General features: G+C 40.7%; 1 protein-coding gene across 2 annotated transcripts; it reads left to right on the top strand.

The window, feature by feature from the left end:
- The first annotated feature begins 351 nt into the window (after nucleotides 1–351).
- On the top strand, nucleotides 352–13346 carry LOC124880370 (fibulin-7-like). 2 transcript variants are annotated; one of them, XM_047385425.1, is made up of 7 exons: nucleotides 352–504; nucleotides 4409–4568; nucleotides 5268–5438; nucleotides 5528–5758; nucleotides 5875–6012; nucleotides 6488–6623; nucleotides 11238–13346. In XM_047385425.1, exons 1-7 carry the CDS (start codon nucleotides 418–420, stop codon nucleotides 11596–11598), a joined length of 1284 nt encoding a protein of 427 aa, XP_047241381.1. In that variant the 5' UTR covers nucleotides 352–417; the 3' UTR covers nucleotides 11599–13346. The 2 variants fall into 2 exon arrangements, with proteins under 2 accessions (XP_047241381.1, XP_047241387.1); XM_047385431.1 differs by having other exon boundaries at nucleotides 4409–4559.
- The last annotated feature ends 386 nt before the right edge of the window (nucleotides 13347–13732 follow it).

Here is a 13732-nt window from a genome sequence, read left to right on the forward strand (position 1 = left end):
AAGCTTTATAGCTGCTGTGGTTAGAGTACCCAACAAATTCCTGAGCTGGAAAGTGAAACTGAAATAGTCAGCTAACTGTAACTGCTTTGTTTGGCTGGTGATGATTAAAAGGCACCACAAGCAGCTGGCTTTTCCTTCTAATTTAGGAGTCTAATTGAGGGGACAATGATGTATCTAAAACAGGAGCCAAGCATGTTCCAGATGTGGGCGCCTCTGTCCTCTTCATTCACTTCCCAGCTCTGAAATGTCTAACAGCGAGGTGGGTGGAGGTGAAGGAGGGTTTTGAGTCCAGGGAGGGGAAATATGGTATAATCGCTAGAACAAAGATCAGCAGTTTTGGAGGAGCACAGCAGGAGCTGGACACACAGATCTGACCTTCAGAGTGCTGAGTTCATCCAGACCTGGTTTCTGAGTGTGATGATCGAGTTTAAGTTGAGGATGAAAGCCATTCTGGTCATGGTGCTAATGATGAGTCTTCATCAGCGTGTGCTTGTTTCTGCTCAGGTGAGTAAAGAAATCTTCCAAACAGGCGACTGATTTCTCATTTAACCTCTTTAGAGAAATTATAATCATCTCTGATGAGGCCAAATGAACAAATTTCCTCAACCTTCATGTTGAGTGCTGAATTTTTTAGTAAGAATTATTGAACAATTTCTTAGACTTAGATTTAACTAAGTCAAATTGATTTGAATTGATAAGAACTGATTTGTACATGACGTGAATGTAAAAGTAAATGTAAAAGCATCAGGGAGTAATCTGAATTTGGAGCAGACCACCAAGCACAGCCCAGCTCCTATCTGCTTCATCTTCGCGGTCTGAATCAGAGCAGAGAGAAAGCATAGCAAACTTCAGACATCAGACCCAAAGCTTCATGGCATAGCAGCAGGATTTCAGCTCTCAGGATGATGTCTGCTACAATTCACACCCAGGTGTTACTGGAGCTCTGAAAACCTCACCTTTATGTAACAACCTCACACCTCAATCATGATGGAGATGAAGAACTCCAAGTCTGAGATTTTCCTGTCTCTGCAAAAATACTATACATGTTTCTACAACTGGAATTTTACTTCTGATTAAGATCTTGTCATAGTGGGCTATTTTGTTGCTGGACCAAAGGCAGACAAGCTCGGAGGAAGCAGAATAGGATCAAAAACTCGTCCTTTATTTACTGAGTTCGCTCACATACAAATCTCCAGAGCACAGGAATCCTCAAAAACAACAGCAACAAGATCTGGAACCGGGTGAGTATCCAAAGACACGACAAAGAGACATAACAACACCGCGTGGAATAAAGGGCAAGACAGACCTAAATAGGGACGAAGGTGAACATGAAACAATAGGGCAGGTGATCAGGAAAACAGGAACAGGTGAGACGTGGAGACAGGGAGGCAGAGGGAGCAGGTGAAGCAGACAGAAACAAATGAGGACATGGAGGAGCTAGACGAAGAAACAAACTGTAAAACATACCCAGGGAACCAGAACACGGGGAGAACAACAGATCTAAAAAAATACAATAAAACAACACAGTCAACAGAACAGAACCTAGGAAATAAAATACCAGAAACAGGAACTCAAAGACATCAGAACATCTGATTAAACATAAACAAATACAGAACCAAAAACACACTGTGACAGATCTGACCTTTTAGAATTATGATTTTTGATTAAAGTGTTATGGTTTGCGTGATAGAACCCCAGAATGCAGACGAGCAGGCAGCGTGATGGTAAGTGCAAAAACTATTTAACAAAAAACAAAAACTCACTCTAAAAAGAGGCAGGAACAAAACAACGAACGGGCAGGCAGAACAGGCAAAAAACAGACTTGGCCAGGCTGGCGAGACAGGCGTGGCGTGACTAAAGGACAAGAGCAATATCTGAATAATATTTCCGCGAAGAACAACTGAACAGGAGTGAATATACGGAAAGTAAACCAGGTGGAGCTAGGAGACAGATTAGTTTGAAGCAAGTGAACCGGATAAAGATAATTAACAGACAGGACAGAACAGAATGTGGCTGGAGCAAAGACAGAGACTGTTGAATACAAACAAAAACTAAAGCATGACCAGAACCAAAAACCAAACTTGACAAAACATGAACAAGACTGAAACATAACCAGAAAAATAATAAACAGAAGCATGATTCAAAAACTGTGAGAGAAATATAAGAAAAACCCAGAAAGCAAAAACCAAACAACCCCAAATCATAACATAAAGATGTACTTAATGCATATGTTTTCTTAGTTTTGTTTATCACTAAATCCACTTTAGTGTCAGTAAGTTGTCTATCAATCTTATTAAACCTAAGTCTATTTCATAAACCCATTATTAGTCTTGATGTAATTAGAACGGCATGTAAAAAGATTTCAGGCATTTAAAGTATTTCCAAAAAGACAGATGATGAGGTTTCCTAAAATGACCTAAAAACTGTCTCTAATAATTTCTATTGATAATTCTAAGCTTTAATTTCTGGACACAACTACAGTAGAACTCATTTCAGTGTTCACTGAACTGCCTTTTGAATAAAAATATAAATTAAGCTATTTTTAAGCAACAACACAAGGTCTATCCACCGTGTTTTCATTTAAATCCAATTTATAAACATTAAATATACTCAAACATTTTATTCAATATATCATGCAACTGGTGACAATATTTATTTCCACAGGAGAACAAATGAATTTACCTTTATATTAATTTGGGCTTATTGTTTCCTGATTTCCCTCTAGACATTTTCATAAACAGACCATTATGGACTGCAGGAAAGGCCTGGCGAGCTCAAATACTCTGTGCATGAAGCTGCACTGTTGGAAGTAATGCATAATATAAGGCAGGTTGTGATGGAGCATTATGCTTATTTGTTTCACAGTAAAGTAGCTGACTACTCAGGCTGTGAGTTGTTTATTGTGTTCATCAGAGAAACAGCCTGAGAGAAAAAATTGTCTCTGGGTCGGCTCGTTTTTTACCATTAGCTCTCCATAGTACTGACCTGAATATAAAGGTCTAAACAGTTTGTGTCCTGGATGTGTGGCGTCAGCAGAGATGTTAGCTGCCCTTTTCTCACCTTAGACTTGTACAAGTCCAGGATGGAGGGGAGGCCCTTCCGGATGATCCTCTATGCAGATCTAATTGTTTGTTGCTGTTTGGACCTATCCTGTTTTTTGGATGAGCTAAACCACACGTTGATGGACGAACGCAGTCTGTTCTGTGTTCATCCATCATAATGACAGAATATGACCAGCAGCTCATATGGAAGGAAGTACAGTCTCTGTTATCTCTGTTGTTTGTGTGAGGACCAGCTCAGCTTCCAAGAAAGGATGGTTCCTAGGAAACGGAAGTGACCCACAGTCGACACAGTGTTGTTGAGGATGATGAGGGGAGGCGGTGTGGGTGGAGTTCTCCAGAAGTCCACCGTCATCTCCACAGTCTTGAGCAGGTTAAGCTCCAGGTGGTTCTGATCGCACCAGTGGAACAGCCGATCCACCTCCTGTCTGTATCCAGACACATTTTTGTCCTGGATCAGACCAATGATAGTATGGTGTCATCTGCAAACATCAGGAATTTCATAGACGGATCTGCTGAAGTGCCACTGTTTGTGTACAGGCAGAAGAGGTGTAGGCATGGTACATACCCCTGGGAGGTGCTGGCGCTGTTGGTTCTTGTGCAAGAAAATATGCTCAATAGCCTCACCTGCTGCTGCCAATCAGTCAGGAAGCTGGTGATTCACTGACAGTGGAGGCTGGCACTGTGAGTTGGGTGAGATTCTGCTGGAGAATGTCTGGGTTGATGTTGTTGATGGCTGAGCTGAAGTCCACAAACAGGATCCTGGAGTAGGTCCCTGGGTGGTCGAGCGCTTTTCTAGTCATACTCAAAGCAGTTTAAACTAAAACTACTTTCACCCTACCACACTTACAAATGTCCTCACATTCACATAACAATACACAGATGGGTAGGCAAGTTGGCATTAAGTTGTGCCAGGGGCACATCGACATGTGGCAGAGAAGGAAGCTATCAAAGTACAAAAAACGTTTAAATTGTTAGACAGATATGACTTCTATTGAGCCACATATTTTAATATTCACCTTTCCATCAGTGGTATACCTTCACATATCTGCAGACGAGCCATAGCTACTAATTCTTATCTACACAGTCTTCACACCATGGCTTTTACATCCTTTAAGTAAGAACCGCTTACATCCTGTTTGGTCAACAGAAAAAGGTTAACTAAAAAGTTAAAAGGTTGACTCTTCAGTCAATCTAAGATAAGACTGTGTAATAGTTTATATTTCATTTACATTTCTGGGTGCTGCAATAGACAGTGTTGTGTTGACTGACAATGGTTTTCCAGGTTTGGCTGTAGCTATTTTTGCTTATGATTGCAGTAGCATTATAATTTATCCTTCTGCCCACAGGAGTGTCCATCCATTCACGATCTACTGAACTCACTGCGGCAAGTAGAGAAGATGTTAGCAGTACACGAGACATCTTACCAGCAAGGCGTACGTTCCCTGAAGAAGAAGATAAGTGCCCTGCACAACAGCACCATGGTCATCTTTAAAATGGGTAAAAATGGTGAGGGGAGATTCCTCCTGCTGAAGAAAAGCAAGAAAACAGAGTGTCTATTCTTAACAGTTGATAACCACTTTACCACAAAACAGAAGATGAAAAAACAAAAGCTTGCCATCAACAGGTTGTACTCCGGCAGTTAGTTTTGCTGGGGGGACACATCGACATGTGGCAGAGGATGTAGCTCCAGAACCGCAGAGGCGATTACAGAGTCTCTTGGAGTCCCAGCCAAAAATGTACAGGGGACGGTGGGGGTGTACCATCTCCACAATCTCAACAAAACCTTAACAAAATGGTTGAAAAATGTTGTAAAAACTTAATTTTCTCCTTCTAAACTAATCCCATATTTTAGAACAGTAATAATAAAGTTGTTTTTGTGCAAAGAAAAAAATATTTTTGCCAACAAAGATGAATCAGTCCATGTGTGCTAACTTGTTAGTATCACAGTATTATTCACTACAATGAGCCTTTTATCCACAGCACACCTTTCAATGCAAGAACAATAAAGTGCAACTTGAGTAAAGAACAAAGATAAGTGCACTTAATTGGATCTGTCCAAGTTTCCCCATCTCGTTTTGTTTATTGTGTCAACCCCAAATGAGGCAGAGTCCTCCGACATATTTATATGGAAAATAATCAGAACTTTCAGAACGTTGTGAAACCTTGTGAGTGAATGTAAACAAAGCTCATGGTGTTTGTTTCCAGCATCGTGCCCTAACCCTGACCCCCCAGCTAACGGCCGCAGACTGGGCAGAGTGTTTGGCGTGGGACATGAGGTCCATTTCCTATGCAAGCCTGGTTATGAGCTGATAGGCCCAAGAACTCGAGTGTGTCTGGAGTCTCTGAAATGGAGTGGCCAACAGCCCATGTGTAGACGTGAGTTATATACACACATATAATTGGAGAACAACCCTGAGGGTGGATCAGTATTGTGTCATTTTTTTGTTCTAAATTTCTCCTTTTAGGACTTAATAGCACCATCACCTCCTTGGCTTCCTTCACTTCAGATGCATCATCCTCTGCTGCCTTATCTGCCTCCTCTGCAGCATCCTCACCTTCTCCAAATTCATCACCAACATCCTTCACTCCCTCTTCCTCCATCCGACCTTCTAACTGCACACATTTCCTAGGCTCAACCCACTGTACCTGTGATGTTGGTTTCACCATATCAGGCCGTGACAATAACATCTGCACAGGTAGAGCCGTTCCTCAGACGGACTTTCCTTCTTAAAAAGCCATGGAATGTAATCTTGAGTATCAATTAGTCAGTGTAATCTCCCAATGCAGCCTAATACCTTTCTGTGTGTTTCAGATATCGATGAGTGTCATCTATTTCCCCTCGCACAGCCTGGACGTCTCTGCGTCCATCAGTGCTTAAACACGCCTGGAAGCTTCCACTGTGTTTGTCCATCCGGTTACAGCTTGGCCAAAGACGGTCGCAGCTGCACAGGTCAGTGTTCAGAGACCATCAAACATGTTGAGAGAAGCAGCATTTCCTAACCAACGTCTTTGTGGTCCACAGCCTTGCATCTTTCAGATGTTTTCATGCTTCTGTCAGTCATGAGCTGTAAAGAGGTTATTAAAAGGTTGACATTATGAGAATGTGATTTATCCCTTAGGTCAGTCATGACCATCCCCAGTGCTCGAGAACTACTGTACTGCAGCTTTTACATGCATCCTTGCTCCAACACACCTGAATGAAAAGCTGCAGAGACCTACTAACGATTCATTCCTTTGATTCGGGTGCGTCAGAGAAGGAATGCATCTAAAAGTTACAGGATGGCAGCTCTCCAGGACTGGAGATGGGTACCTCTGCCTTAGGTTAGGTGTGTTTGAGCACATCTGAACCAATGAGGCCATTGAGACTGAGTGTCAGCTCTGGGAATCAATGATTTTATGTCTCACCTCTGACCTTTCACTTTCAGACATTGATGAGTGTGAAAACCATTCACATAACTGCACAGCAGACCAGCTGTGTGTAAACACCTTTGGAGGTTTCCAGTGTATGACAGTGGAGTGTCCGAAGACGAAAAACGCCACTTACATTCAGACGTCTCCCATGTAAGGGCACATATGGCTTACATTCAACTACGTTTCCCTGAAACTCCCATTACTCTTCTTAGTTAACGTTATTTGCACTAAAGAAGAAAGGAATCAACAGGCATGCTTCAGTTTTTCAGCTCAAGTGAAAATCAAAGGTAGTCAAATATTGTACTCAAAAAAGAATAGCATTACATCCATATATTTTTACTCAAGTAGAAGTAACATTATTCATCAAAAGAAATCCCGAGTGATAGTAAAAAATATTTGATAAAAATGTTACTCAAGTTCTGAGCCCTAAGTATTCATAAGAATGATTTCATATGTGCAAAATTAAGTAATCAGACAGACAAAAATGTATGTGCAGATTCTGTTATTTTAAACAATGAAATGAAGAGTGAAACACGATTTAAATTAAACAGCCAAGGAATGAAAATGAGGGACTAGAAAGAGACAAAGAAAACCTCAAGCCTCTTATCTCAGGGGACAATAGGTTTGAAACAATGAGCCCAACCTGCATGTCAGCCACTTCCCGTCTACACCCATCATTTAGCTGCTCTCCAAGCCATACTAGGCTGAGACTGAGGTTTGGCCCAACATAAACTGCAAAGTTTCAGGCTCCAGTCAACTTGAACGGTCAAAGGCATCAAACTATCTTTATGACACTGTTTACCACTTTCAAAGTTTTGATTTATTCCTAAAGCCTAATCATGACTGTGGTGAGGACAGTGTTGTGGTGCACCCACCAGAGGCTGTCTAAAAATAACAGGTCCGTGGGGGGGTTATTCCAGGACAGAAATATGGTTTACTGAATCCTTCTGAGATTTGAGCTGAATAGATCCTCCTGACAAGACTAGCCCAAAGTACCACATCATAGAGGTGTAGATGCAAGAGAAGGCACCAATACACAAATACAATCTAGCTGCTAAACCATGACCATCTAAGAAGGCTTTTTACCCTGATATACCTACTTGCTTATCTTCAGCGGAATCTGAAGCTGAAGTTTCATAAATGAATGCTAATGCTGCAGTGCAGCACAATTATTGTTTTTGTTAATTGTTAGTTTTGTCCTTTCTGCAAACATTTTTAAATGGTATTTTAATTTCCACAATAAACCATGACCATCTGCACACACAAATGCCTTATTTTTGACAATATATTGAATATTTTTATAATTATAACATATTATATACTTAATAGTTGGTCTTCATGAAATGAAAGGAGGGTTACACTGAGAAAAGAATGTCTACCAATAGAAACTGATGAGCAAAGGTTTTTCTTGTTGTGTTGGGACTCTTGAACAGAAGCATCTGATCGTTCTTTTAGCAGGAAGGACAATTTCAGATAAGGCTTCAGTTCAGGACTTGTTTAATTCTCCCTGACATCACATAATCAGTGCTTTCACTACATACTCGCCACTGGTTTATCTGGTGAGTTACAAATAGATGTGTTTTGGCAAATTTTACACTAAACTTACAAAGTTCAACTGCATCAAGTGCCATTAAAATAAAGCAAGAAACATCCAAGAAGTTAAGTTAATGTAGTTCTGGTGAATTTCATGCAGGTTCTGTATATTTAGTATATTGAACTTTTCTCCTCTATATAAACAGACATGCAGCTGTACTGATTTGTGTGGGCTGTCTGCAGATGGAAGTGGATGAGACTCATTTACTTCACCTTACTTATTTTCTTAGTTTCAACCTATATATTTTGACAGGTTTTTAGTTATTTTTAATAATGCAGCTTTGCAATATATATTTTAAAACCATAAGAGTTTCCTAAATTAATCTTACATACTTAGATTAACCCATTTAGATAAATGAGTAAAGAACAGCAAAACAACAACAAAACATAACAGATGCCACTTTTAAAGTCCAGTGGAACAAACATAATTTCCCTCTCTGGTAAAGTCATCTAAAAAGCCTTGATAGGAAACCATCTTTTTTTGCAGTAATAAAATCTCTACCTGAAAGAATTTGAAAAGTCTAACTTTATTTGGTTAATAGATCCTATGTTATTAACCATTTTTAACAAAAATGACCAGTTAGCCTTTTGCCAATAGAACAGCACTTTGTGTTCTAAAATATTCCAAACGGGGGCTACATACAGAGAGAGGGATCTTTGCCCATTGGGTTTTTGCACAATCTCTATAGATAAACCAAATTGTTGGGTCTTCTCTGGTATTCTGTTCTCTTTAGTTCATCCAACAAGTTTTCTATAGGATTTAGGTCTGAGGTAGCCATGGAAGATGGCGGAATGTGTTGATGCACTGTTCCTGTGTTGATTTAGTCATGTGGTTAGGATCACTATCTAGCTGAAAAACCCACTGAGGACCTAGTTTCAATAACAGTACATGTCAAAAGGGTAATGTGTAGCTTTTTGTGCTTGTTCTTAGTTTATTACAATAAAGGTGTAACAATAGAAATACTTAAACTCCCTTAAGTCAAAATGTACAAACCTAAAATGGAGCTTAAAGTAAAGGAACTATACCACTAAAAACCAGCTTAAAAGTCATTAAAATGTTAGCAGTCCAACTCCGCTTGGTGCAAAGGAATCAGAATCAGAATCAACTTTATTGGGCAAGTTTGTGTGGATAAATAAGGAATATGGCTATGGTTTCCTTCACTCACGCCGTATGTCAACATCAATCCAAATAATGACCACAATGTGTAAAAACACTTAATAAGGACAAGTAGCGGTTTGTACAAGTGTGTTTTTAATATAGGAAGAGGGAAGGCAGGTTGTGATGGAGCAGTATGCTTATTTGTTTATTTGTTTCCAGCAGAGTAGCTAACTACTCAGGCTGTGAGGTGTTCAACAGAGAGAACACTATGAGCACTTATTGTTGCCATTAGTGCTCTGTGGCCCCGACCTGATGGTGAAAGTCTAATTGACCAAGATGGGTGGGGTCTGCAAAGACCTGTACAAGTCCTGCATAGAGGGAAGGTCAGCCCTGATTATTCTCTCTGCAGACCTGATTGTTCGTTGCAGTTTGGACCTGTTCTGTTTGGTGGATGAGACAAACCACACTGAGATGGACAAAAACAGGAGAGACTGCAAACTTTAGGATGTTCACAGCCGGGTCCGCTGAGGTGCAGTCATTTGTGTAGAGGGAGAAGAGAAGTAGGGAGAGAACACAACCCTGGGTGGCACAGGTGCTGATGGTTATTGTGGTGGAAAAGATGCTCCCCAGCCTCCCCTGCTGCTCCCGGTCCTTCAGCAAGCTGGTGATCCACTGTGAGCTAGGTGAGATTCTTGTGGAAGATGTCTGAGTTGATGGTGGTGAAGGCCGAGTTGAAGTCTAGAAAAAGGATCCTGGCATATGTCTTTAGGTGCTCGAGGTAGCACAGGATAAAGTGTAAGCCCATGACCTGTTTGCCAGGCAAGCAAACTGCAGGGGGTCCAGCAGGGGGCCTGTGATGTCCTTTAGATGCTTCAACACCAGACGCTTAATGGATTTCGTGACCACAGACATCAGATCAAAAAGGGGCAATTGCCAAAAGCCATCTCAAGGACCTTGCAGCAGTCACACACCTATGGAGCACAGGGCATGGTGGAAATCTCTTAGAGAGGAGGGCATCAGTCATTCTTATAAATTATGGAAGTCATAGACCCTAGACTTGCTCTTAGAGGTCCGTTGCTTCCCCTTGCAGAGCCTGCTGGGGTTCCTCTTGTTGCTGTCTCTGTTCCCTTCCTCCCATTTCTTCACTTTGAGCTCATCCTGCAGGCTTTCCTTTGCTGTTACTTCTGCTGCCCTCCTCAGTATGACTATGTAGTGTTCCTCCACTACTAGTTACTGCCCTGAGAAGGAAGGGAATCCCTCTGGCTTTACCTGTGTGCCATTCCATTTAGCCATCCAGACTCCCAGATAGGTGGTTCATGTTGGACATTTGTTGTCAGAGTGCAACCAACCAATAAAACAAACTAAAAATGTGCACAAAAAAAAACCATGCTAAGCAATAAAACTATTTAAGCGTGCTGAAAATGCAAAAAGAGCATGCAATGAAAAAAGTTCTACACTTTGTAATAGAGGCCATCCCATTCTTATTTAAAACCTACTGGTACAGCAAAGATTTTGTGGTGCAGCACACTTATGGTTCACACGGCCTTTAAAAGAAAACACAGCATCACAAATCTGCCACCATGAAGAATTGGTCCTATACCAAGATGAACGAGTTGCCTCTCTAAATATTAATCCTTTGTTTCCTACCAAATCCACCTAGTGTTTGTTGTCTTATAGCCCAATCTCAGTAACATTTGATCTATGCATGGTTGTAGTTAAAGTCCCATTAGAGTAAAGCAAACTTTATATATTTAACCTTAGCATACATTTGCCTCAATCATCTTCCCCAGTGAATTTATGCCAGAAAGGTTCACCTTGTGACACCTTTTACTAAATGACATGAAACTGATCGTTTGGAACAACATTTTTGTTGGATTGAATTTGACTCTTTGAATATGAAGCTACCCTGCTTGTTTTCGTACCCTTAACATCTCTTGCACTGACGTTTTATTTTGTTTTGCACACAAAAAACTAAGAAAAAGGAAAGTCAAACTAATTGCATTGAAAAAACAAGCTTCAATTGAGAATGTGGGCAGGAACAAGACTAATGTGGTGATTATGTGTTTCTTCAGGCTCTGTGAGAGGACTCCATGTATGCTGGGAGACAAAAAATGCACCCAAGCACCAAGCTCCATCTCCTTTCACTTTCTTGCTGTGGTCTCAAACATGTCTGCCCCTCGGGTCCTCTTCAAGGTGTCTGCAGCCCGTGTGGTGGGAGATACGCTGCGATTTGGCCTAGCTGGTGGCCGTGGCCGTGGTCATTTCAGTGTGCAGCGCTCAGGTCGGCAGACCGGGACCCTTCTCCTGGTGACACCTGTTAAAGGCCCAGCCACGCTGGAGGCAGAGGTGGAAATGAGTGAGCTGGAGCGCAACACCCTGCTAGGCCGTTACCTCACCAAGGTTACCCTGTTTGTGTCCCCATACATATTCTAGCAGGGAAGGCAAATAAGAGGAGTCCCTGGACCAATAGGGTTTATCCATGGACCAGGGTTAAACCATCCACAGAATACTACAGTATCCAATGGATTTTGGTGTGATACTGAGACCTAAATTATCAAAGACTTTGTGTGTATCTTTGTGTGTATCTTGTGTTCATTTGTCATGTTTGAACATTTTCCCTTTAATACCACTGTAGCAGATAGAGGAGCTGCAGCATAACCTTCTCTGCTGACCTCTCAGCATTTAATATTTATCACTGAGACACCTAATCATCTGTGTTTGTTCATTTATAACTGTCTTTCTCTCTGTCAACAGTAATTTTCTCTCACTAAGATACTGCCTCCACTGGTGACTCAGGCTGACCCGTTCACTGAAAATGTGTAGTGTTTCGATTTAGTGGACCTTCTCTACAGCTGATACAAGCGTCTGGATTTAAAACATATTTATTTGTCTGATCATCATATTTGTGTAGCACATACAGGGAAAACAACCTTTTCTCTTAAAGCAAAACTTTCACCTTAGTGTTTTTTTTTTCTGGAGAAGGCATTGTTTGGCTTGGGTAACGCTCAAAGTTGAAGACGGTCAGAAATATTTGTTTGATTTGCCCTTTATCCAACCAGTTTCATGTTGGTGTAGATGCTTCAAGGTAGTCCTGGTTAAGATGATTAAAAAGAATGATGTCTGTTTCCAGTGATCAAGGATGTTCCCTGGTTAGGCACACCTGAGTAAAATAAATAGGCCATTAGGTGACCTCTGTAAAGATTCTTGAGATCTTGGGGAGGTAATTCAGCTGTTTGGATGAGCTGTATTGGTGAGGACACATTTTTGAGACATGCAGAGAACACCAACCCTCACAGATCACATTTGGAGACCACTGCAGTAAAAGGGTTTAACATAAAACCCAACATGCTCTTCTTTAAAAAAACAAACAACAAAAAAACATGTTCAATATCAGGTGGCTGTTCTGTTACTGATTAACTAAAAGCTTAGTCCTGGAGCTAGAAGTTTTTCCCATTGTTTTCTCTCAAAATACGTTCTGACATCTAATAATGAATAGAAATGGCTCCAAAACAGTATAATGCAAGTATTGCTGTTTTCACAATGCTTTTTATGTGTCTGTCTTAGCAATTAGTACACAGACTGCTGATGACTGTCCTCTGGCTCTACCTGTAGCTCCTCAATAGACAGGAGAGGAGCTTCACAGGTTTCACGCTCTGTCATTGCAGCGACAACATGCTGAGGGAAACAAACAATTATGTAGTAAAAACTGACCATATTTAAAATGACAAATATCAACTGACTGATAAAATAAGCTAACCTCTGTCAAAAACCCCCAAACGTTTCTAAATGTTCATGTTCTGTTAAACTGCTGGTATATTGAAGCTCATTCAGTTTATGAAACATGCTAATTCAGCTTCCACAGGCTGCATCCATCAAAAGCTTTATTTACACTGAGTAACACGGGCACCACAAAGTCTGCCAGTATAAATAAATAAATATTAAAGTATTAATATTGGTACTCAGCACAAATCCTAAGTTTTTTTGGGCCTCCCTGTCAGCATTCCCTTAAAAATAGGACAGTGCTACCTCACCTACACTTTGAGGTTTATGATGAACACAACTTCATGTCCCTGAAGCAAGCACTCGCTAGATAGGACCAGTGGATAACTAGTGACTCTTGGTGTTACAGAATAGCATAGTGGAAAAAGGGTCTCTGCAATAAACCTGAACATGTGCATTTATTCTCTCTCTGGTTTTACATTGTTGTTCATTTGTAAATGGTTTATCTGTACATGTGACTATATAACTAATATAAGAAGTTAAAACATAGTGAAGTGCTGGAGAAACAGCTTCTTGAATATGCCTTTTAAAATATATAAAGGCTATTAGGAGTCAATTATAAAGTAGTTTTCTCGTTCAGTATGTTAAGGAAAATATATTAAAACAAAACTCCAGGTTATTTTACTGGTAATCTAGCTGTCATATGGCCAGAGTCACTACTTTTTGTTGATTCTTCCTGTCAGTCACACTGCTGGCATTGAACAAAGACATGCTGCAGCTTATAAGGCAGCTCCTAAGAGTTTCCTGGTAAAAGGTGGTGAGGATGTACAGATGTTTTCAAAATAAT

Source organism: Girardinichthys multiradiatus, chromosome 2 (genome assembly GCF_021462225.1).
Source record: "Girardinichthys multiradiatus isolate DD_20200921_A chromosome 2, DD_fGirMul_XY1, whole genome shotgun sequence".
Lineage (NCBI taxonomy): Eukaryota > Metazoa > Chordata > Actinopteri > Cyprinodontiformes > Goodeidae > Girardinichthys > Girardinichthys multiradiatus.